The sequence below is a fragment of the Ursus maritimus genome, unplaced genomic scaffold (assembly GCF_017311325.1).
Source record: "Ursus maritimus isolate PB19 unplaced genomic scaffold, ASM1731132v1 scaffold_29, whole genome shotgun sequence".
Classification (NCBI taxonomy): Eukaryota; Metazoa; Chordata; class Mammalia; order Carnivora; family Ursidae; genus Ursus; species Ursus maritimus.
In genome coordinates, this window is record NW_024425452.1 from 19,091,658 (window position 1) to 19,119,547 (window position 27,890).

Sequence of the window (27,890 nt, forward strand, 5' to 3'; positions counted from 1 at the left end):
GTATTTCAGCAGTGTTTCTCATCTCTTCATACAGTCTAGTCTTCTACTAAAATTTTAGTTTCTATAATTAAATTTTGGCATAAGAACAGGTCTCCCAGAAAAACTTGTAAGACAGTATATTTTATCTGTGGGTACATACAAAGCTGAATCTGCAATGCACATTTAGGGGAAAGATTTCTCAATTTTTGAATATATGAAAAATCAAGAAATCACTTCAATAAGTCCATGATCCTCTGAAATTTTGTGCAAAACACTGTTTGTGTGCACATAAGTTATTATGAGGGAACTGTTTCTAACTTTCATCAGATTTTCAATGGATTCTGGTAAAAAAAAAAAAGAAAGAAAGAAAGAAAGAAAGAAAGAAAGAAAGAAAGAAAGATTGAAATCCACTTATGTATACCCAAGATTAGAGTAACAGAAATTACTTTGGGAAGTTCAGCACTTATATGCATTATTATGTGATTACTATTATACTGATTATTATAATTATTATAATCAACTTACAATATTAACTTATAATTATATTATAATTAATAATTATATTGACAGTTGTTAACATCTGTAATACAAAAAGCCAATATTAAAAATGTGCATGAAAAATGGAATGAGCTTTTATTTTATTCTTGATAATTAAAGCACATTTATTTGATAAGGAAATGTAATACAGTCATAAATCTGGGCAATGGGTAATCTTTTCTTCCCAAGGAGAAGAGAAGTACAACAGTACTGGAAAATCATTTTATGGGAATTCATTATTACTGATGTAGGTATGTAACACAATACTACATACAAAACTAACTTTGGCTGAATAGAAGTTAAGCTACAAGAATATTTACAACATACTTCAAGAAAAATGTTTTGTATATATAAGTAAATGACTAAATAATGCTATCATTTCATGGAAAATCATATTTTTGTATAAATTATTTGCTATGTTATATTAGTAAAATCACGTAGTAAAGAGATACCAAAGGCGAGAAACTGTAAGACTTAATATATGACATATTTACTATTTTTTGGGCCATGTCAATTAGATACATCTGTAAAGACTTCACCCATAGGAGTGAGTGACTTCTTTATAAAATATGTAGAAACCTGGATTCTTAGAAAAGTATTTGTCGAAGTAAAATTTGCACTAGACGAAATTCAACAAGCAAGAAAGACTTTATTCAAGACTATTGCAATAGAAGAGAGAGATGGAACTCAACTTTGCTGAAACAAGACAAGAAAGATTTTAATTAGCTAGAGAAGTACTGGAGGAAATTAGGGGAGAGACTGATCATTGGAATGAGTAAAGCACATTGAGTTATTCTTGAGTTTGCAAAGGTTTTGCTTTGTTAGTAGGCCTTCTGTGTTTGCTAATTGGTGCCCACTGAAGTTAGGCCCCTACCCTCTCACAGGATGTTTACATTTACATCTCTCTTTCAATGTTTACATTTCAAAGAAATAGTTCCCAGGTGCTTGAGAAAGACAGTTCCTGGGTCCTAAAACTGGCAAGAGGCGGAAAGTAGATTTGCATATACTTTAGAGAGACAGAAAAGAATTTATAATTGCAAATTTTCTGAATAAATGCTCTAAGAAAAAGGAGGTCCGGGATCTATAGTTAGTAAGAAGCCTATCTAAAATTCAGTTAAGGTGGGGAATATTAAGAATGCCTTGATCATATTCCTATCTAAATAAAAATATATTTGGATGAATTAAAATCCAAGTTTATACTGGCTTGGACCTAGTAAAAAATAGTGAAAGAGTTAAATTTGGTAAAGATCTTTCCTATTGCAACTTTTAGTGTCCATCTGTCTTCTCGATGTTTTAAAAGCATCCTCTGTCCCCAGTAACTCATAATAATATATAATCTCATAACCTTTTTGTAGCAAGCACGTAAAAAAAAAAAAATGAACTCACTTATATTTATGTGCTTTCCTTCCAAAAGTGTTTGCATTTAAAAAGACCTGAAGAGAGGGCATTTTTTAACACAAAGGAAGGAAAGAATACTTTTGGAATTTTAGTCTTTGATGATGAGAAGTGAAATGAACCAAATTTCCCATACTATATTTTAAAATACTGAGAAAAAATAAATAAAAAATAACTTACTCTTTGCTCCATGAAATACCTTTTCTTGGAAAGTAAGACTGTGAACCAACTAAAATAAGTTATTTACCAAGCATAACAGCTTGCTCATCAACCTCACTTTAACATTCTCATATTCTGTCCACCAGACAAAGCTTTATTCATGAACTCTAAACACTCCTTACAAGTACCCACCCCCTACAACTAAGGCTCTAGAGCATATAAACATCTTTCCATAAATTCTTCATTTGACACACTAGTAAGACTTCCTCTTAGGTGTTGTTTCTCATTATTGTGGTAAACCTAAAAGAATTAGTTTCTCTTGATCAACAGAATTGTGTGGTAGTCTTTTGGAGGATCAGTTGTGAACAAACACAAAATTCTGCAAAATCCAATTAAAATGCCTTCACTACAAAAGTTCACACCCCTAGACCACAAAGAGTGCACTACTCTGGGACCACTGGACACTTCTCTCCTCAGCTGTGACAGTGGCATAGATATAGTATCAGCTCTGAACTCCAATTTATTTTCATCAAATTCCCAAACACTATTTTTTTTTCTAAGAATAAGAAAACATTTTAGAAATCCTTTGATTATGTGATCCAATTTGATCCAAAGAGAAAAGAATTTTCTCTCACTTCCTCACTTGTCTGGTGAGTCTAAAAGAGTATGTCCACTGGAAGAGGACAAGCATGGCTCTCACAATTTCATCATTCAGAAGACCCAAATAAAAAATGAGTTGAGAAAGTCACAGTAATCTACATTCCTTGAACAGTATTTTCCTTGCGTCACCTTTTCAAAATCTTGTAAACACTTTTGTCCAGCTCTCAGTTTGGACTGACCGCTCTTTGGTAGGTTTTGGCCACATGACATTACACAGGCACCTACGTAAGTTTTCATGGGGTCTTCTCTCATAGGCTTCAACACCACACATTCCTCCCTTCGTGTTGTTATGTCAGGTACATATCTCTCTAATTGCTATAATTTCTCAAAGGACAATCTGAAATTAGAGTGGCCACTAGGGAAATTTTGACGTGAACAAGATTGTTCATTTGACAGATACATTAGAACAAAAAGAGAAAGACTCTCATGAGGAGACTTTCCATCCCATGTGTCTAATAGAGAGATTACTCTGTTAAATGCACAAGAACCCCTCTTTCATTTTCATGCTTCTGGGATTAATAAGCACTAGATTTTTAATTATATGGCTGTGTGGAATCATCAAGGATGTGAGTTATTGTTAAGCTGTTACCAGGTCACTAGGTTGTTGTCCCAGATGCACCAAAGAATTGGATACCTGAGACCAGAATGGGGAGATAGAGTTTATTGGGTAGATAAGAATAGTACACTTTCAAGAGTGTTCAAACTATCTATAATAAGTTGTATGTATGTGTATGTGTGTGAAAATGAGCTTTTCTGCATTTAAGCCTCTTCTGCTCTTTGAAGATAGAAGATAATTAACCTTTATAGTCATGTATTTGCCTGAAGCTAGATCCCCGTTGTTTCTTCATTTTGCTATTTCTTTCTTTTTTGGTTGGGAAATTTTTAAAATTAATTTATCATAAATACATTTTCTATCAATATATGTACATTTTAGGACTATTCAGATAAACAGTCAAAAATGAAAGGAAAAGGACAATGATTAACTGTGCTTTATTTATACATTTTCCCTTTGCCAAAAATTTAATGCAGAAAGTGTGTACCTGTGTGTGTAATATAATTAGTCTTTTAGATGAAAAGAAAATTATGCCTTAGATTTCTGGCATAAAGTCAAAAGTCGCTTTTTTAAATATAGGAACATTGAGGTTTACTTACATTAAAAAGAGCTTATGTAATTTCCCAACAAATAAATGAATGTTCAGGCAAATTAGAATGATTTAATATAACTTTTAAAGAATTATATCATTGTTTCCTTAGATTGTTTATGATCACAAAAATGTCAAATTGAAATAATTGAAATTTTAATAATGGATATCATTTAAAAGGGTTTTAATCTTGTGAATTCTTATTGATTCTACTATGTTTATGTACTGATATGTTTTCCTGATGATACTACAAATCAAAAGGACTTAACTTGACGGTGTAAATTGCAATTTCCAAATCTTTGGTTAACATCACAACCTTGCACAGACATTAAATTGAATTAAGAAATTATTATCGGATACCTGCACAACTTTCGAATAAGAAAAATATACAAATATATTAATCTCTAAATATAATTTTAAATTATCTCTTTTCCTTACAGAATGAAAACTAGGACATGCAAATGTTAAGTGATGTATATTTATGTTTATATATGTATACTTATGTTTATTTTGCCTAACATAAAAGTTGTCAAAGTGATATAAAATGTGTGATCATGAAAAAATAAAATAACTAACAGTTATTGGATTGCTGTCTTTGTGTTTTTTCTTGAGTCTAAAAAAGCAAATATTAGTTACTTTATTTAAAGCTGGTAATTAGCGGCACCTGGCTGGCTTAGTCAGTTAAGCATCTGCCTTCCTCTCAGGTCATGATCCCAGGGTCCTGGGATCTAGCCCTGCCGCTAGTTCCCTGCTCAGCAGGGAGACTGCTTCTCCCTCTGCCCCTCCCCCCACTCATTCTCTCTCTCTATCTCTCTCTCCTCTCTCTCTCAAATAAAGAAATAAAATTAAAAAAAAGAAAGTTGGCAATTATTTTAAAAGAATACAGAGAAATAGAAATATGTATCCAAGATAAATATGATTTGCTTGCTTTTTTGCTGAGAATTTCTTAATTAGTAAATTTAATATTATATGTAACGTTCTTTTATAGGCTGATTAAATATATCTTAAAGATAAAAACTTTAATTATCTATGTGCATAGTCATGTATCTGTGAATGGCTAAATGTATTAAGCTTAATACCAATGTTTATGAATTTCAACAATATGTATATAGTTGAGGGCTTAAGTGAAATTGAAAGTTCTGAGAAACTTAAAGTCTATTTGCCTATATTTGTAATGCCTCTCCAGCTGGTTCTTTTTGAAGTAAACAGTGACTTGTATTATTTTTTATAATGTTAGCTCGGTGTTCATGGATTTATTCATAATGAAATGGCTTTACTGAAAATTTTATATGAAATATATAAAGCATAAAGTTAGAATATGGTTTTTGTTTCTATAAAATAACCAAATTAAGGTTGTATCCACACAAGGGAGATTATAAATATTCTGTTAATTTTCTAAACTTTTTGGAAAACTCCTCAATCTCTTCAACAAAATGTTCTTTATTTGTTTAAAATTCAGATCATAAAATTTTTATTTCTTATTGTTATTTGTTTGATAGTATTACCTAATTTGTATAAGATGGGTGCGAGATGAGGTAAACGAGGGTCACCCTTTGTCTTCTTTCCGTAGGCCCCATAATTGTAATTGTGGTAAAACTGCCTAGAGATTAGATATCTTCTAGAAATTTACATATATTCCAAAAGGCAATGGAAATGCTTTATGATCTTTAAACAAAAGGGTAACATACTCACAACTGTGTTCAAGAGGCCTTAATTGGTCAGCAAATTGTAACATGAATAGAACACAAAAAGACAAGAGATAAAATGAAAGAACTTTTTATTACCTGTCTATTTTATAAATATAAGGAAAAAAAAGATGAAAGATTTCCAAGTAGATTGTTGAGAATTTGTTTCTGAGGTTATATTTAAGCTACACACATCTTGAACCTGAATATGCAACTTTAACAATTTTAGGTTTTTTTTTCAAATCAGAAAATTATGAGTTAAAGAGATAAATCAGGAACTACTACATAAATGTATCTTACCTCTACTGTTCCCTCACATAGGAACCAACGTACATAATGAAGGTCTTGAGATGTGTTCACATAGACTGCGCCTTCAGTATAGTTTGCAGAGAGAAAGAAGTAGGCATCAATAGCCACTTCATAATTTCCATCTTCAGATCCTTTCAAAGAGATGGAAAATTAAATAATCTTTCAGAAACTTAAATTTACATTAAATTATTAAAGATAGTTGTCAAATTACTTGGTAAGATCTATTTGACAATATCTACCACAAAATAAGCTTCTATATGTATAGAATACTAAATTTGAAAAAGACATAAAGTAGAATAAGACCCAATCTTATTTTATTTTATTTTTTTTTAAAGATTTTATTTATTTATTTGACAGAGAGAGAGACAGCCAGTGAGAGAGGGAACACAAGCAGGGGGAGTGGGAGAGGAAGAAGCAGGCTCATAGCAGAAGAGCCTGATGTGGGGCTCGATCCCATAACGCCAGGATCACGCCCTGAGCCGAAGGCAGACGCTTAACTGCTGTGCCACCCAGGCGCCCCCAATCTTCTTATTTTACAAAATGAACTGAGAAATCAAAATAAGACACATCTTCCAGGCCAGTGTATTTTTTTAAATAATTAAATTTATCAAATAAATTTCCAATTAATGATTATGAAGATGATTTAATAGATACAAATATAATAAATTTTGTATTAAAAGCACTTTTACTCTTTATATACATTTCAAAAGATATATACATTTCAAAAAATATTTATTTATTTTTATTTTTTTTAGATTTTTATTTATTTATTTGACAGAGAGAGAGACAGCCAGTGAGAAAGGGAACACAAGCGGGGGAAGTGGGAGAGGAAGAAGTGGGTTCCCAGCGGAGCAGGGAGCCCGATGTGGGGCTTGATCCCAGGACCCTGAGCCACCCAGGTGCCCCTTAACAACTGAGCCACCCAGGTGCCCCTTAAAATATTTATAATAGAAAAATCATTAATACCTAACCCTAGCCATCTGATGAAAAGGAAGGGAGTGTGTTTATGTGGGGGTGGGAGGGTGTCAGTATAGATATAGGTATGCATACATATACATATATAATTTAGCTATTTTGCACTCTGTTAGATATAATATCTGTAATACAATAAAAAATGACATTGCAAGAAAGCAAAAGAATGTGACCTGTATTCAAAAGGAAAGAGTAAAAACAGATGACTCAGACTTAGAATTATATAAAGATTGTAAAATATCTATGATAAATATGTTGAGGTATCTATAGAAAAAGGTTAATAAAATTGGTAAACAGAGAATTAGGGAATGAGAGATTTGGAAACAAACTGTAAACAAACAAACAAACAAACAAAAAGATATCCCAGAATTGTGGAGAGAAAGGAACTAATTATGCTGAACTGAGAAACTGATTTTTTTTTTTTATCAGTGGTGTAGTATTCACAGGTAATGAAACAACATAAGAGATTGGATATAGTTTCTTTTAAACATAACTAAACCTCCTAGTAAAGTGACCAATACAATTTGTTGTGTAGATAATATTTATCCACAGTATCCTGGCAAATAGTTCTGTTTTAGAATTGCTTATGGTTAACAAACCTGAAATCTAGTGTTTGTGAGGCATGACTTCCCAGAAACTATTATGTAAGCTATGCAACTTACAACTAAATTGTAAAGTAGAGCTGGTTCACAAGCTGAAATCTTCCTGATGTGCAAACCTGTTTAGATATATGTAACTCTGGAAAAAAAGGAAAAAGCTAGGAAGCCTTGCAGAATGTTCCAAATCTTTCAACCTTACCAGTGTAATTTAACTGCTAGTAATTTTAAGATTATAAAAATTATGACTAGATTACTAATAAAATAATCAGTGGGTGAGATTATCAGCAGATCAGCCACAAGAGAAGAAAATACCAGTAAATTTAATGATGCCAATAAGAATCATATCTTCAATGTGCTGAGATAAAATAACTCAAATATGGCTATCCTAGCCTATATAATCAATTAATTAATGCTCCTTTCTATTTTCTGAAGGAGTTTAAATAGTATTCAATTTCAATCTTTATTGAATATTTGGGAGAACTTTGATAAAGATAATATATTTCCAGTGGTTTTCTTTGTGGAAATAGATTTTTAAAACTATTCAATTATTTTAGAGCTTGTAGAACTATTCTGATTTTATATGTATTATTGAATCAATTCATCAACTAGTATTTTTCTATGAATTTATCCATTTCATCTAAGTTGTCCAACTTACAAGAACAGAGTTTTCTATAGTGATGTATCTGATTAAATATTTGGACTTAACTGAGATATCATCCCTTCTTCCTCCCAAAGCCTCAAAAAGGAAGTAATGAAAAAATAAAAGTGTTAACTCACAAAGAGAATGAGAAGGGAGGAAACAGTGAGCAAATATTTTTTTTAAGCAAATATTTTCAATTAATATCAAGAAGCTGAAATGATAGTGGAAATGTAGTGACTAAATTATCAGAATGGTAACAGTCAAAAGACAAAAGTGTAATTAGAGGGCATACTTATAAAAAACAAATTTATGTACTTAGCAGAAACCTTAAGATGCTCAGGACTTAAACGTTTCTGAGAATGTAGTACTGGGCTCTGGAAACATGGAGAATACTTGACATAGCTTTTCTCTCAAATCACAAATTCAGATAATTATTCTGACCCACCAGTCTCCTCCCCACTGGCCCACAAACAAATAATTTTCAAGCTTTATTCTCAGAAGAAAGAGGTTTTTAGAGGCTCCTGCCTCAAGGATACCAAGCTCATTGGGATTCTGCCATTGAATGGCCAGCTGTCAACTTGCAACCCTCCAACAGAGCTGTCAGTTATCAAAATCCACGTTCACATGGTAAGCTTCCAATAAGTATTGTTAGGTCATCGCCATTAAATATGATTATCCAACATTTGGCAGAAAGGTTCCAAATAAGAAAGAACACATCATCATTAAAAATACTTACAGAAATTGAGGCACTGAATGGAAGACAAAAATTTAAAATAAATCAAAACTGTAATATTCTTAGAGTTAAAAGAAAATTTGTTTCATCTATATAAAAGAATAGAATGTCATGGAAATGTACAATTTAGACAAGAGTAAAAATGTCTAGGAAAGTTACAAAAATAATAAAAAAAATCAACTCTAGTTTTCATATATTTAATTGGGGGAATAGAGTAGAAAATAGGGCACAATAAAAAGAAATGGAAAAGATAAGAATTATGAGAAAATTAGATCAATTTAGGAGACACAATATCAAATTTTTGGAGTTAGAGGCACAGAAATAGGAAACAGAAAAGAGGGATTATTAAAGCACTCACTTCCATATAAAAGGGTTTTATCAAGTGCTTACACATGAACAAGAATACAATCATGGGAATGTAAAATGATGCAGCCACTATGGAAATCAGCATGGAGGTTCATCAAAAAATTAAAAATAGAACTCTCATATGGTCTCACGACTCCACTTCTGAGTATTTATCTCAAATTAACAGAAACACTAATTCAAAAAGATATATGCATCCCCATGTTCATTGCAGAATTATTGACAATAGCCAAGGCATGGACAATCTAATTGTCCATGAGTGGATGAATAGCACATGCGCACTCACGCACATACACACACTCACAGAGAAATATTATTCAGTCCTAAAAAAAGAAGAAAATCTTGTCATTTGCAACAACATAGATGGAACTTAAGGGCATTATGCTAAGTGAAATAAGTCAGAGAATGATAGATACAGTATATTTCACTTATATGTGGAATCTAAAAGGGAAGAAAAAACAAAAACTCATAGATACAGAGAACAGATTTGTGGTTGCCAAAAGTGGGGAGTGGCAGATAGGTGAAACATGATGGTGAACAAAAGGTAAAAACTTCCAGTTAAAAGATAAATAAGTCCTTGGGATGGGATCAATATATAGCATGGTGACTATAGCTAACAATACTGTATTGTATATTTGAAAGTTGCTGAGAGAGTGAATCTTAAAAGTTCTTATCACAAGAAAAGAAATGTAACTATGTGTGGTATGGATATTAACTAGACTTATGAGGACTATTTTGCAATACATACAAATATAGAATCCTTATGGTATACATTTGAAAATAATATAACGTTATGTGTCAATTATTATCTCAATTTTAAAAATTTATAATCTGCAACATAAGTCTCAACATAGTGGAATTTCAGAACCCTGGAGCAAAGGACATAGAAAAAGCTTCCAGGGAGATAAACACAAGTTGAATATAAAAAAATCAAAAGGTGGCTTATTCCATACACAATTCTACATTACTGCATGCCTTCCATTCTTTTCCCTGTATTCTATATCTCATGGATTGCCATATCAGAACAAGGAGTATTGCATAATCATTTCTACATTTGTGTTCATTCTTTTGCTCAAATAACCAATGATGCCAATTATAGTCTTGTGTGTGTGTGTGTGTGTGTGTGTATATTACTTAGCATGTGGATGGAAGTGTGTGTGTGTGTGTGTGTATATATATATATAATTACTTAGCATGTGGATGGAAGCATATGTGATGGGAAAGCTAAGTCAAACAGGATACACATTTATAATACTGACGGATATTGTGAAAAGGCCTTGCTCAGATTTTATAGTGGTTTTACATTTCATAAGGAATGTATAAAATCTCTCAAATTGTTGTTATATTTATGAGAAAAAAATATATATTTATGATGTTTAGAAAATTTGCATTGTTCTCATTATGAGTAAGGCTGAACGCTTTCGTGTATATTTAGGAATACTTTCTATGCCTTCTGAACAGTTTTAGTTTGTCTGTTTTGCTGTTTGACTGCTTCGATCATGTCTTTCACAGACACTTTTTCTTGTCATGTAGTCAAATGACTAGTGTTTTTTTTTTTCTGGCAACTAAATTTTGATTGGTAGCTATAAAAGCTCCTCTCCATCCAAATTTTTAAAGTAACTCTCCAACATTTTTCTGATAGTTTTATCATTTAAATTTTTATTTTTAGGACTTTTATTGATATGAATTTAACTCACGAGTATTCTGTTAAGATATGAATCAGACTTTTTTTTTTTCCTGATGATGATCCAGTTGTTCAACCTCAATTATTAATTCTTATTTACCCTAATGACTGAGATGGAAATTCTATTAGATGTTAAATTTTCTGCATGACTTGAATTTATTTTTGGATGTTGTATTTTGTCGTTTTGACTATCAGTGCAACAGTACCATGCTCTTAATTACTGAAGCTATATAATACGCTTTATTATTTGGCAGAACTAAATCTATGCCTCACAACCCACATAGTGCACTTTTACAGGGTACAGCTGGCTTTATTTAGTTAGTTTCCCAAGTAGATTTTAATAAAACAAACATAAAAGCATTGTTGTTATCTTACTGGTCTTCATAAATATATGAAAAAATATGGAGATCTGAAATCTTTAATACATTAGGTCTCCTTTCTAGTAGCATGGTATATCTGTAGAATTTTTTTTTCCCCAGATTTTGTGTGTTTGTAACTATACTATGGCAGTATTTAAAGTTTTCTCAATGTAGAACTCATGTAACATTTTTGTTAATTTTAGTGCTGGGTATTTTAATATTTCCACTGCTGGTTTTTTTTTTCCCATTAAACCCTTTAATTGTCTCTTACCTGTATATGAAAGACACTTATTTTTATTTAATAATTAATTAACATAATCCTGTCAACTGTAAAAAAATATAGGTAATGTAAGTGAAAAGCACTAAAATATATTTGGTTTTTAAAACTCAGATTTGTTTTTTAAATCTTGAAGTAAAGACTGAAAATCTTTTTTTTTTTTTTTTTTGAGATTTTATTTATTTATTTGAGAGAGAGAGAGCACAGAGGATGAAGCCGACTTCCCGCTGAGCAGAGAGCCGGATGTGGGACTCAATCCCAGGACACTGAGATCATGACCTGAGACTAAGGCTTATGCTTCACCAACTGAGCCTAGGCCCCAAGGCCTGAAAATCTTAAACAGACATAGAAATAACAGCAGGTATTTAACAAAAGACTTGAAAGAGGAGCAGGATAATAAGAAAAAGTACTCTTGATCAAGATTGCTTCGGAGATAAAGAATTTTCCAATCTCCAATTGATCATTATAAAATTACAAAAGTCATTTAAATGAATAGATTATAATCAATATCTTACAATATCTTCTACCACAAATAAGATCTAGTACTTCACAAAGAAAAAAGAGAGAGAATATTTAAAGTACATATTGGTTTGCAATATCAATTCAGAAGCACAGAACTCATTCATTTTGAAAAAAAAAATACTTCACTATCACATATTAAATGTTGTAAATGTGTGTTTCAAATTCAGTTAACTAAGTTGTAATGATCATAAGCTTTAAAAAAAGAAAGGTATTCAGAGAACTTATCTCTTTATTTTTGCTATGATTTCGTCTTTTCTTAACTATGATTCATATTATCTTATTTCACTTCACAACTCATTATCCACTCTGTCATTATCTCTTTTTCTCAAGCCTAATAATACATAAAATGAACATAGATGATGACATTGAAAAGAAACAGTGCATGTCAGCTCTTTCTCAAGTTGTGCACTGTAGACCAATTGTCCTTGAAGGGGCTTCTTCTAATTAATTATCATCCCTTCTTTGTAGAGCAATCATATTGGCAAGAATTGATTGGGCGTGTAAGACACTTCATTTAGTTGGTAGAAAAATCTCTTAATTAAAAATAATTTTACTACTGGTAAAATTAATGCACCCCATGCAAATATACCAGATTCATTTTAATGTTCCTCTTCAATTATATTTTATGAGAAAAAAAGGAAATGAGATCTTAACAGCATCAACCAGAAAAAAAAAAAAAAGAATTACATAAAACATGTAATTCTATTTACATACTTTTAAAATTTATCCTAACTTCTTTTTTGTTTTGAAAACTTCACTGGGAGAATTGCTTTATTGAATCTTTGTGCTGACATTAAAAAAGAATTTGGGTAGCTCTAGTTAACTATTTATTGACTATTAAGCTTCATCACACGCTGACTTCTTTAGCTCAGACAGCCCAAGTCATTTAGATTCTCAGATGTGGAGGTCACGTAATTCTTATTTTTGTAATCATTAAGTTCTGAATGTAGTTTCATGAAACGATAATGACTAAATACACTTACATTACCTTAATGTTAACTGCTCAAAGTTGATTTATGCATGAACAATTTTGACTTCATATTACCCCCATGTCCTAAAAAATGTATTTGTTTTACTTTAAAATAAACTTACTTTGTCATTCATAAAACTATGTTTACTCAGAAATGATTTATACACAGGTTGTTTGATTTCCTATTACCCCTATTTTTCCTAAAAAATGTATTTGCTATTATATTTTAGTGAATATGTTCCCTGTAGCTATTTTTAGGTCTCAAAGAATCTTAATGTTTGTAATTCAGTGAATGTATACATGCATTATTTCTACTTTGAGACAAAGGAAAGTCAATTATAACAATGATGCAGGCCCTGAAGGCCATGCACTGATTTGGCTGGGAACAGTAAATTATGTTTCTCATACTGCACATTGAAAGCATCTGGGGAGCCTTTCCAAGTTTCTACGTCCACCTCACTACAGTTCCACTTTGATTGTTCTGTAATGGGAGCCCAGCGGTGGTAGGTTTTTAAAAAAGTTCCTCTGGTGATTAGAATATGTGGCCAACATTTAAAACCACTAAACTAGCATAATCCCTAAATAGTCCTAAGACCAGATAAATGAGGTGACTTCTCTAACCTCAGTTGTTCTTGTTTGCTTGTTTTGTGTCATTTTTTAAATAGCAAGTATTCATAACACAATCTCCTAAGTTCCTTTTAGCACTGACATAAAATAATCAACAAGTCATTGCTCTCTTCTACCACTTTGTGATTTGCTTAATGAACCGATAACTATTCTGTCATTAGGGGTTGTTAACTCTCCGGAATATCATTTTAGAGCATAACGAAATAAATTATCACATCTACTGTCTAAGAAGCTAATTGTTAGTTTACTCCATCACTGTTTTAATGTAATAGTAGTGCTGTAAGTGCAGCTGTTGTCAGTTGAATAAAATAAGCCATTAGTTGAGAACAGACATATCAAATCTACTCATTTGCTGGTTGTTGATAAACTATAATGCCAAAATATCATTGACAGAGGAAATAGTCTTTAAAAGATTTAACTGAAGTATGATACAGTTTTAAGAATGTGGATCAATTTGCATGAGCTAAGTCAAATAATACAAAGTGTAATCATAGAACAGAAAATTATGTTCATCAAAATAGACTTTGAAATAAGGACTGTCATTGCATAAAACAATTAAAAACATATTTAATAAAATGTGTTGGGATTATTTCAAGTGTTTAAAGCCAGAAAACTAGGATTCCCATTGACACCTCTGTCACTTGCTGTCTGTATTTACTTCATAAACAAGAACTTCCATGTATTTCAAGCTTCCACCCCTTCACAGGATGACTAACATACAACTAACTCTATCAATTTTCTATTCTCCAATCTATTTCTCCACTTGATTGTTTTTTAAATGTGTCAAACTCAGCAGTGACTTCCTACTCCTTTTAGAATAACAATATAAATATTTAACCCAGCATTTTAGTTCTGGCATGACCCTCTTCCCAGATCTTATTTCTATTCTTGTTCTCAGAGATCCAGCCAGGTCTTCAAAGGATTCACCTCTTCCAATTTAGTGGAAGTTTTTTTTAAATCCACTTTATAGGGGGTATGATTGACATATAAAAAGTTGTAGATATTAATGTATACAACTTGGTGTGTTTGGAGTTATGTATACATCTGTGAACTATAATCAAAATCAATGCATAAACTTATCCATAACCTCTAGAACTTTCTTCCCACCCACTTTGGTTTTTTGTTGTTTATCTTGTTTGTTTTCTTTTGTGATAAGAACAATTCATATAAGATCTACCCTCTTAGCAAAATTTTAAATATACAGTATGTTACCATTAATCATGGGCCCTATGTTGTACAGATTTCAAAACTGCTTTATCTTGCATAACTGAAACATTGTATCCTTTGAAACACAGTGTTTTTAAAAATATAATTCCCTCAAACTAAAATACACTCTTCTCCAACTTCTCTACCCTGGCTTCATTCTCTGTATCTCTGCTCAAGGGTCATTGTATAGTGGAAACCTTATCTGACCTCCCAACTTACTCTTCCAATTGTCCATATTTTTTTCTTTTTTCTTTTTCCTTTAATTATAAGCTTTCATGAGAGGCTATTTCTTTCCGTAGGAACATTTTATTTCAATTTACAATTATATGCTTATTGTATGTGCCCAATAATTCCTCTCCAAAAAATAGATCTACAAGAGTAGGGAATAGCTCTATTTTTCTTCATTATTATATATCTTGCACCGAGCAAAATTCTTGAGGTGATTAGGGATATTAAAAAAAATTTAATTGGATTACCTTTAAATCCCAGTTGCCACAGATATTTAAATTGAGGAAGAGGATGGACTTCATCTTGGCAAATATCATAGCTGATGGTACCACAGTAGCAGGGGTACAGATGAAATAAGCAAACATTCTTCATAAGACAACACCAGTATCTCGTGCACTCTAAAGTGCATACATACTAGAAAAGGAAGCAATACGAAATGATATACATCTTATTGAAATATGTTTTATAAGTATTTTGTTTATAAACAGCTGATTTCTAAAAGTACCAATTAATAAAGTTTATAAGACATATCTTTTATGCTACCTTTGCTTATTTCTTTTATTCTTTTAACTTCTCTTTCTGTACCATCTTTCATCATGTTCATGTTCAAAATACCTATGAGATATTCTTTTGGCTAGATTGATTCATTCCTCAATCTACAATAGTCCCTTACACTCTGTTTTCCTAATGTGTATTAGCCTGGGTTTTTGTCCTGTTGAGCACACAGCCTGAGGATGGGATAGACACCATGACCATGAGGGATCCCATTGTAGCCAGAAGGAGTTCCTAACTAGTAGGGCACCATGAGGTACTCTGACCAAATGCCAAGGGTCAGATAGATTTAAAACAAGTGTGTCAACTGCTCTGACTGACACCAGAGCTTCTTACATGACCCAGCACAGAGCTGCCCCTCCAACGATTGTTTATGACAGTCATGAGGCCCAGAGCACCAGGCCAGTCAGTGCCTCCAGAGAAGCCCAAGGCTGCTCCCCTAACTGAAGGTACATCACAGTGCCAAGGGATGCTCCACTTAGTACCCATACCTTCTCCAGGAGAAAGCCAATCAGAGAAATGGCATAATGATTATCCAGTTTCTGAGACCTACGTGTTCCGCTTCCACCCAGACCTAAGTTAATTGGGCTTTTTGTCTTAATGAACCGATAACAATTTCTGTGGTATGTGTACATATACATATAGGTATATTACAAATTAAAAGTACCTATGGTATTAAGAGATATACTATTTAAAGCACAGGTGAACCAATAGTATTAATACCATGAAATGCCAAGGTATTGTTAGAATTTGTTGAATTTAAAAATTTGTATATCATATTTTCTAATAATATAATTTGTCTATGGTGATCCCTAGTATCTTCAAACCAGAATTCATATCTGGTTACATCCACAATGGAATTAATAAAATTTAAACAATTTCAAGTCATACTCAAGCCATCATTAAATTTTAATATATGCTACTTTACTGAGGTTTTAGAATGGCATAAACCAATAAGATAAATTTAAGCCCGGGGGACAGACTACTATTACATATTCTATTTAGAGCATACCCTACTTTAATTTCTAATCCACCGAGCTTTCAATGAGCAAATTCCCCTACATTGGCAAAGGGCAGGACAGCTGAGTCATGGGGCACGGAGAATCACAAACATCTGCAATTTCCTTTATTGCAGTTACTACACTAATTCATCTTTGTAGTCATTATTTCAAGCCATGATGACATGGCTTTTTACATGGATTTACAATACAATTTCCTAATAGCTAGACAAAATATGAATCTTAAAGTAGAAGTCTCTATATTAATTCATAAATGACCATATAACTAACTGGAATCAACACTAAAGATGAGAAATAATCTGAAAGATTAATTGATTAATTAATTAAGGAAAAGTAGTCTGAATTTGTGTGGACATGGTGACTAATATAATACTCACTGCCTATTAAAACACTATTTTCTTAGTTCTCATAAACTTAAATAGAAAGACTTAATGATTCAGCATAATTTGTCTGACCAAATCAGTGTCTCTGTAAAATTCAGTTACTAAAAAGTGGCCTCTCTCTTACACTGAAGTTAATTTCCAGTAGGATGAATGGTCCTCTCTGCCATTAGGTTACCTAAAGTTTTACAGTGACCTCAAATAACATGGTAATATTAACTTTTCTCCATCAGTTTTATTTCGTCCCATGAGTATTAAAAAACATTTACATGGAAACTCTCACTTACCTATTTTTTTTTTAATCTCCCCAAATTAACTCTTGGAATTAATGCTTTAAAATAAATCCTTAGTTTTAATTCCCTTCATTGAATTCATGTATTAGGTAACAAATATGTGTTAGAAAATCTGTTGCAGTCTGGAAGTGGATTTCTCAGCAATCATAAGTTTCAACCTTCGTCCATGAAATAGAAATATGACTCTTTTATATAAAATGGGTTAAACTTTTGCGGCAGAGTGGATTTAGGGTGACCAACTCAACTGTTTGCCTGGGACTTGACTTTGTTAGTATTCAAATTCCTGTGTCCAATGAAGGCACTCAGTCCTCTACAATGGTTAGTTACCCTCAGTAGATTGTATATTCAAAGTATTATTCCTAAAAGAATGAGAATGAGGAACAGAGCTGCAGCTGGCATGTGATGACAGAAATTATCTTCTGTTGTTTTAGGCCTCTGAAATGTGTATGTATGCACCTGTGTGTTTGTGGGGGGTTAATCACCACAGCATCACTTACCTAGCACTCTTACCAAAGTTTCCTCTACCTAGAAGTGAGACTAAAGTCATTTTCTGAGGATTGTTTCAAATTTGAAATATCTATCAACTGTATTAAATTTGCCCTTATTCTACAAAATATATAGGTCATATTTCTATAAGAAAATTAATATTACATTTATTGCAGTAAATAAATTTATTGCCATTTATAAATTGCTAATAAAATACATACAGAAAATAAAACTTGAAAATGGCAAACAATTCAGCATTTATACTGTTTCTTTTGAAGTGAGTGGGGTGCTGGGGGCGGGGATACACAAACATGGATTTGGAAGTGAACATCTATCTTGCTGTTGACAGTGAACTAATTAACTGGCACATATTAGAAAACTAAACTTGAACTGACTTTGAACTTCGATAAGCTTGTGAGAGCATATTTTGGTAAGCAAAGAGTAAAATTAAGACAATGATGAAGTAGTTTCACAATGGCAGTAAAAAGAAGCAAGGAAATCAAGAGAATTGTCCATAAAAAGGAAAGCAATCTTTTCTTTTTCTTTTCTTTTTTCTTTTTTTTTTACATCACATGTCAGTATATGTTACATCAGAAAGGAGCAAATTTTGCAGTACCAAAGTTTTGTGACTTTTATTTGATTGACACAAAATACATATTCATAAAAATGTTATACTCCTAACCTACTGATTTAACATCTCATATGCCGAATGTATTTGATGATGCTTTCCTTAAGACTTTTCCCTTTTTTATAAAGGGAGACTGATCTTGATTGATAGTATGAAGAAGCTTTAAAAACAACTCTGGATGTTGATTTATTATCTTAACAGCCACATTTCCTAGCTAGATAATGATTTCTTTTAGATATCCTGCTTCTCTTGTTGCATTAAGTATCTTTAACTTCTCTCTTTCAAAGAAACTATATCCCTAAATCATGCCTTATACATAAGACTGCAAGATCTATATTCCCTGGTGATTCTATTTATATTTATTTTAAGCATTTATCAGTTTTTATAAACTGTGTAAGAATACATAGAAATGTTTTTCCCTTTATATAATAAATATATTACTAATAGGGATAAAGGGTACTCCATCTCTCTCTCTCTTTGTGTGTGTATGAGAGATAAAATTTACCACACATATAAACTTTACCATTCTTCAAATGTGTTCAAAAGCATTATTTTATTTAATTCATTTCATTTGAATACTCAATAGCCTTGGTAGGGTAAGTCTTATATTCTGTTCTATACTTCAGATAAAAAGACAACAACTAAGAGGTTTTGTCTGTTTTAAGTCTATACACCTCGATTTTCGTAAGGCTAGGACATAAAACTACATATTTGGGTTTCGAACCCCATCAACTTCTACTTTATTTTTGTTTTTAATTAACACTTCAATAGAAGAAGTATTGGTGCAATTGTTAACTGACACAACAGAAATATTATCACAAAACTTTGAAATACAGGCTCTTATAAATCTAAAGTGTTCTTATTTTTGTGACCCTCTCCTTCCATTGCTATTTCTTTTTCACTCATCCTTTTTGAACTACTACTAATAAACCACTCACATTTTATTTATTTTTATTAAATCTTATTTTACCTGATTTAAAGAAATATAATGATTTTTAAAGGAAAAAAAATTAGAAAATATCCAATGATATACTTCCTACAAGAGACTTAACATAGTTTTTTTTTTTTTTTAAGATTTTATTTATTTATTTGACAGGGAGAGGGACAGCCAGCGAGAGAGGGAACACAAGCAGGGGGAGTGGGAGAGGAAGTAGCAGGCTCCCAGCGGAGGAGCCTGATGTGGGGCTCGATCCCAGAATGCCAGGATCACTCCCAGAACGCCAGGATGATGCCCTGAGCCGAAGGCAGATGCTTAACGACTGAGCCACCCAGGCGCCCCGAGACTTAACATAGTTTTAAGGACACATGTAGACAGAGTGAAGGGATGGAAAAGTATATTTCAATCAATTAGTAACCAAAGGATAGTGGGGGCAGCTACATCAGACAAAGTAGACTTTGACCAAAAAACGGTCAAAAGAGACAAAGATGGTTATATATTGATAAAGGGGTCAACCTATCAAGAAGATACAGGAGCTATACATATTTATGCACCTAATATTGTAGCACCCAAATACATAAAGCAAACACTAAAAGTGCTAAAGGGAGAAATAAATAACAATGCAATAAACTTGGAGACATTAATACCACACTCTAAACAATGAATAGATCCATTCAGAGAATCTATAAAAAAAACAGCAGATTTGAACCAAACTATAGATGAAATGCATCTAACAGAATATTACATTCAACAGCAGCAGAATAGGCATAGATCATATGTTAGGCTACAAAACAAGTCAAAGTCAAGAAGAATGAAGTTATATCAAGTATCTTTACTGACCATAATTGTGTGAAACTACAGATCAGTAATAGGAGGAAAGCTAGAAAATTTATAAATATATGGAAGTTAAACAATGCAACAATAGATTAAAAAAAAGATATCAAAGAGAAATTTAAAAAAATATCTTGAGATAAATGAAAATGGAAAAGATGCTTAAATACAGATGCAGCAAAACCAGTTCTAAAGGGTAAGTGTATAGTGATAAATGTATACATTAAGAAAAAAAAATCTCAAATAAACAACCTAGCTTTATATATCAAGGAACTAGAAAATGAAGGATGAATTAAGACAAGAGTTAGCAGAAGGAAAGAAATAATAATTATGGCAGGGGCACTTGGGTGGCTCAGTCGTTAAGCGTCTGCCTTCAGCTCAGGGAGTGATCCCGGTGTTCTGGGATGGAGCCCCACATCAGGCTACTTGCCTAAAATTCTTCCTCTCCCACTCCCCCTGCTTGTGTTCCCTCTCTCTCTGGTTGTTTCTCTCTCTGTCAAATAAATAAATAAAATCTTTAAAAAAAAAGAAATAATATTTATAGCAGAAATAAATAAAATAGAAAATAGAAAAACAATAAAAAACATTAACAAAACTAAGATTTGGTTCCATGAAAGATAACTAAAATTGAGAAATGTTTAGCTAGACCAAACAAGAGGGGTGGGGAAGAAGCCCAAATATATTAAATTATGAATGATAATGGAGATACTACAATTTACGCCTTACAAACAAAAAATATCATAATAGACTACTATGAATAATTAAATGCAAACAAATTGAACGATGTAAAAGAAGTGGATAAATTTCTAGAAACATATAACTGACCAAGACTGAACCATGAAGAATTTAAAAATTTGAACAGAAAAATAGAGTGAAAGGAGATTGAGTCAGTAATCAAAAACCTCCTAAAAAAGAATTTACCAGGACCAGATGGATTCACTGGTGAATTTTAACAAACTTTTAAAGAACTAATACCAATTCTTCTCAATATCTTCCAAAAAATGAAAGAGAAGGAAACACTCTCAAATTCATTTCATGAGGCCCACATTTCCCTCATACCAAGAAAAGAAAACTACTGGCCAATATCTTAATGAGTCTTGATGCAAAAATTCTAAACAAAATATTAATAAATTCAACACCACTTTAAAAAATAATACATCACTGATCAAGTAGAATTCATCAGTTTGGGTTACAAGGATGGTTCAATGTATGCAAATCATTAATCTGATATACCACATGAATAAAATGCAAGATAAAAATCATGTGGTGATCACAATGGATGCATGAGAGGCATTTGATAAAATTCAGCATCCATTTATGTTAAAACTCTCAACAAAATGGGTATAGAGGAAATGGATCTCAACATACATGATAAGACCACATATGACAAGCACACAGCTAACATCATATTCCATGGTAAAAGTTTGAAAGCTTTTTTTCTAATATCAGGAACAAGAGTGCCTAACCTCACCACTCTCATTTAACATACTACTAGAAGTCCTAGTTACAGCAGTTAGATAATAAAAAGAACGAAGAGGCATGCAAATTGGGGAGGAAAAAGAGAAGTAAAATTATGTCTGTTCACAGATGACATGATCTTATATATATATTAAAAAAAATTTTAAACTTAGAAATAATAATTATCAAATTCAATAAAGTTGCAGGATACAAAATCAACATACGAAAATCAGTTGTGTTTCTATACACTAACAAGGAATGATCTTAAATAAAGAAAACCCCATTTACAATAGAACCAAAAGCAGCAAGAAACTCAGGAATAAATATAACCAAGAAGATGAAAGATCTGTACACTAAAAACTATAAGACATGGATGAAAGAAATTGAAGAAGACACAGTAAGTGGAAAGATATTGTGTTCATGAATTAGAAAAATTAATATTATTAAAATGTCCATATTGTCCAAAGCCAGCTATAGATTCATTGTAATCCCTATAAAGATTCCAGTAGCACTACAGAAAAAAAAAAAAAAAAAAAGGTCTTAAATTCATATAGAATAGAGACCACAAATAGCCAAAGCTATAGGGAGAAAAACAATCCTGAGAAAGAAACAATGATGCTAGAGGTATAACATTTCCTGATATCAAACTATACTACAATGCTATAGAACTCAAAATAGTATGGTATCGGTATTAAAACAGACAGATCAGTGAAACATAACAGAGAACCCAGAAATAAACCCATGCATATAGGGTGAACTAAATTTTGACAAAGGAGGTAGGATACTCAATGGGGTAAAGATAGTCTCTTCAATAAAGGGTAATGGGAAAACTGAATATTCATATAGAAAGGAATGAAACTGGATACTTCTACCACTCGCAAATGGATTAAAAACTTAAATAAAGACCAAAAACAAAGATGTCCTAGAAGAAAACAAGGAAAAACTCCTTGACATTGGTCTTGGCAGTTATTTCAGGCATACGATCCCAAAAGCATAAGCAACAAAAGCAAAATAAACAAGTGGGACTACATAAAACCAAAAAAAAAAAAAAAAAGGCAACCTTTGGAATGGGAGAAAATACCTGATATATCACATAGCTGATACAGGTATGATGTCCAAAATATATAAGGAACTCAAGTAATTCAACAGAAAAAAAAAATAATTCCATTAAAATATGGGCAACAGAACTGAATAGACGTTTTTCCAAAGAGATTCAAATGGCCAATAGATACATGAAAATGTTCTCAATATTGCTAATCATCAGGAGAATGTGATTCAAAACCACAATGACGTATCACCTTACATTACACCTATTAGAATGGCTATTGTTAGAAGAGATAACAAGTGTTGTTGAGAATGTGGACAAAAGGAAACCTGTATGGTGGTCAATGTGAATGTAAATTGAAATCTTCACTATGGAAAACAGTATAAAGTTTCTTCAAAAAATTAAAAATAGAACTACCATATAATCCTGCAATCTCATTTCTTGGTATGTACACAAAGCAAATGAAACCACTACCTCAAAGAGTTATATGCATCTCTGTGTCCACTGAAGCATTATTCACAACAGGCAAGACATGGAAACGTGTCCATTCATGGATGAATGAAAAAAGAAAAAAATATACATATGTACATATATATATGTACATATGTATATATATATATATATGTATATATCAGCCATAAAAAAATTAAAAAAAAACTCTGCCATTTGAGACAATATAGATGAACTTTGATGGCATTATGTTAAATAAAAGAAGTCAGAGAAAGGCAAATACTGCATGATCTCACTTTTTTGTGGAATTTAAAAACAACAACAACAAAACAAAAAAAAAACCCATAAAATTCAAAGAAACAGCAGATAGGTGTTGCCTTAGGGGGTGTTGGGAAAATGGGCAAAGGTCGTCAAAGGTACAAACTTCCATAAGATGAATATATTATAAGATGAATAAATTCTGAAGATGTATTATATATAATAGTGCCTATAGTTAACAATATTCTTCATATTGGAAAGTTGCTAAGAGGGTAAACCTTAAAACTTCTCACTACCCATACACAAATATTGTAACTACATGAGAGATGATGGATGTATTTTCAAACCTTATTGTGGCAATTTATTTATAACATACACATGTATCAAATCATTATATTGTACACAAACTTAAGCAACATTATAGGACAATTACATCCCAAAAAAGCTGTGAGAAAAAAATATGCCTAAGTATATTTTACTATTTTGGAATGAAGAAAAATTAAATTTATATGAAACATATGAATATATATAAATACATATATAATGCAATATAAATAATGATTTTATTATATAAATACATATTTATATAATTATATAATAAACAAAATTATTTATAAATATAAATTTAATATAAACATGTATGTAAATATATAATAATATATATCTATAAAATAAATAATATGTATTTAAAGATTTTATTTATTTATTTTGAGAGACAGAGAGAGAGAGAGAGAGAGAGAACATGGAAGGGGCAAAGAGATCTCAGAATCCTGAGATCTTGACCTGAGCTGAAATCAAGATCTGATGCTTAATGACTGAATCACCCAGATGCCCTTTAAAACATTTACTTAGCAAGTGATACCCCCTCCCTTTTTTTGGCTTTTCACATTTTTTTTTTTTAAGTATTTTAATTTCAGTTAGCTAACACATAGTGTTATATTACTTTCAGGCATACAATAGAGTGATTCAACAATTCCATACAGCATCCAGTGCTCATCATAACAAGTGCATCTTTAATCCCCATCACTTATTTAACTTATCCCCTCTTTCCTCCCCCCTCCCCCCTCCCCATGGTAACTACCAGTTTGTTCTCTATGATTAACAGTTTCTTGATTTCTCATTCTCTCTTTTTTTTCCCCTTTTCTCATTTGTTTTGTTTCTTAAATCCCACATGTGAGTGAAATCATATGGTATTTGTCTTTCTCCTACTGACATATTTCACTCAGAATTAGACTGTCTAGCTCCATTCATGTCATTGTGAATGTCAAGATTTCATTCTTTTTTATGGCTAAATTATAGGAAACTATATATAATATATATATATTATATAATATATATTATTATGCTTGATGGAGTCACTGATTCTTTAAGTCTATTGTTCTGCATAATGCTTTTTCTCTTTTTTGATCAGCTTGATTACTTTCCATTACTCTGTCTTTCAGGTCATTATTTAATTCCTCTGCTTCTTCCAGCCTGCCATTCATTCCATCAAGTGTGTTTCTGATTTCAGTTTTTGAGCCCTTTGTCTCTGCTGTTATTCCTTACCTGTGTCAATGGTCTCACTGATATTCTCCATTCTTCTCTCAATTCCAATGAGTATCTTCATATTTTTTAAAGATTTATTTATTAATTTATTTTGAGAGAGGGAGAGAGAGGTCAGGGGGAGGGGCAGAGAGAGAGGGAGAGAGAATCTCAAGCAGACTCCCTGCAGAGGGTGGAGCCTGATATGGGGCTTGAACTCACAACCCTGAGATCATGACCTGAGCCGAAATTAAGAGTTGGGTGCCCAACTGACTGAGCCACCTAGGGACCCCCAGTGAGCATCTTTATAATCATTACTTTAAATTCTCTATCAGGTATGTTATTTACATCTGTTTCCTTTAGATATCTGGCCCTGGCCTTGTCTTGCTCTTTGATTTGCAATGAATTTCTCTGTTTTTTCATTTTGTCTAAGTCTCTGTGCCTCTTTTGCTGTGTTAGGAAAGTCGGTACATTGCCTGTTCTTGAGGGTAATGACCTTAATGAAGAAGAGGTCCTGTGGCAGCATGCTGTGTAGTGTCCCCTATTTCAGAGAGCACAGTGCTTCTTGGAGTGTCTCCAGTGTGTGCTGCCTGCGCTTTGTTGTTGTGCTTGGCCACTTTATCCTTCAGGCCAGTTATCTGCAGAGCTCTCTTTGCCTGTTATAGGCAGCATTTGGTCCCTGGCCTGAATGAGGTGCATTTTAACTAGGTGTGGTCTGGTCTTTGAAATGAGACCTGTCGCCACTGCAGCTGGAATCACAGCTAAACACAACTTTCATGTCAAGAGACACTGATGGTGTGAACAAGGATTTGGGCCAGTCTTCTGCAGGAGGCAGTCTGCTGTGCTGGGTCTGAGACAAGCAAGACTAGGAAGGGTTGTCCACCAGAGCACTGGGCAGGGGTGGGGGTGCATGGGTAGTAGGGGTAGGAGGGTTTGTTGTAAGCAAGTTAGGTAGACACTGTGCTGTTCAAACACTTGGTCCTGTGCTTATGCTGAGGGGTGGGGGAATAAAATGTTACCAGCCAGTTCCTTTGTTCCTAGAGGGATGTCTCTGTGGACTCAGCCTCTCTGGGATGTGCTTGGGGATGAGCAAATAAGCTCCCCTATGGTGTGCCCTAGGCACTCTTCAGATCGCTGTTTCCACACTGTATGTTCCTGCTGTTCACCCTACCTTTTCTCCAAGAGCAGCACAATGCCTTCCAGGCTCTATCCCAGCCAACTCCGACCTTTAAAACTCTAGGCTTTAAGCCCTGCTGATTGCCAGAAGTCACAAAATTTGGCCCCTCTTGATTTCCAAGCCAATTGCTATGGGGATTCCTTTTCCTAATGAGCTCCCATGTGAATTAGTCTGTCTCTTGCCCTTCTCCATGACTGTAGCTCCCTTCCCACCACAAGGGCCAAGATCCATTTCTCTCCTCAACCCTGTCTCCTCCATACTTCCAGCCTTCTTTGATATAACCTCTTCTCTATCTTTAGTTTTGGGGTTTGTTCTGTCAGTCTTCAGGGCAATTTCTGGGGTATTCAGGATGATTTGATAGTTACCTAGTTGTATTCATGGGATGGGGCAAGCCTAGGGTTCTCCTACTCCTTCTCTGCTGCCATCTTCCAACCTCTCCCTCTCTTCCCATTCTTAAACATATAGATTTTGTAAAATTATTCTATAACAGCATTCAATGTCAGGATGGATAAACTGTAATATTCTCCAAGGCTATCCTGTTCCTTAATGTATTTATTCCCTCTAAAGGACTTTCTAAATCTCTCAAACACAGTGTCTATTATTAAACTCCTATCATTGCTTTAAACTAAATGAAGAAAATTTAAAAAATGCATGGAAAATCTTCAAAGAGTGAAGTAATTCTTTTATGTTCAATCAGTTCCAAAGAACTATGAAAATAATCTGATTATCTTTGCTCCTAAATCAACTTCTGGCTACTAGGCTAAAAATGAATTTAACGAAGATACTAAACTCCAGTGATAGTCTCTCACACATTTTATGGCCTTGAATGCCAAATTATATTCAATTTCAGGAATGTATCTGATAGTCTGAGAGAGAGAAGAAATGGTTATCTTTAACATTTACAGTAATGTTAAAATTCCCTTTTTTAATTTGTTATCTTCCCCTGTCTTTCACAGACTAGATTACATTCATTTGTCTTATACTGTGATCAAACAAATCACTGTGGAAAATCAAAGCCCCTATTAAAATTTTCATCCCAGATAAATTCCAATCAAACTTTTTATGAGTACATTAAATAAAACAATCATTTAATTAATTAAACAGCTTCAGCTTTACTTTTCAACTAACTTATATTCACTCCACAGTTGTTTTGTTTTGTTTTGTTTTTTGCTGTAGTTAAACTTCATCTTTTCTAGAGAAAGAACAAACTCTCAACTCCTTAAAAAAATGTATTAATTTTGTTTCCACAGCATTTAAAATTTTCCATTTGATGTTATTTTTTGGGTATAATCAGACATATTTATATGATAAGGTTGCCATCCCAGGAAGAATACATTTTTAACAGACTGAGTGATTCAAATATTCTTTTTCGCTTAAATAAGTAATGGGAAAATAATTTAATATTTACTCATTTATTTGTTTTAATATAAATCAAATTTTGTAGCATTTTGTTACATTATTTCAACTTGACTGTAGTAACATTTTTCTATTTAACTAAATATTTAAATTAAACATTTGTGTAACTATCTTCTCCATCTGTAAAAAAAAAAAAATACTGAAGTAAATCTTTCCCCCCAAAAAACAGAGTTTTTCCTGTATCATTTTTTATAATCAATTTCTACCTCATTGATTTTACTTTTATATCTAGCAACTTAAATATTTTCCCTAATAAGCTACTGAATATATTTTCATAAGTGGGTAGATATGAGTATAAGATTTTAACTTTTGGTCCTCATAAAAAAGATCAAATTGTACCATATTAAAAATATTAAAATTCACCATGGCATCCTCTTTAGGGGTGATTCTAGA

At 32.6% G+C, this 27,890-nt stretch overlaps 1 protein-coding gene across 1 annotated transcript in view; it reads right to left on the reverse strand.

The window, feature by feature from the left end:
- The window catches only part of EYS (eyes shut homolog), a 1,466,842-nt gene that overhangs the window by 1,329,806 nt on the left and 109,146 nt on the right, over positions 1–27,890 (reverse strand). The window contains 2 exon segments of the mRNA XM_008684895.2: positions 5,858–5,997; positions 15,295–15,460. Coding sequence (XP_008683117.2) covers positions 5,858–5,997; positions 15,295–15,460 — 306 coding nt within the window.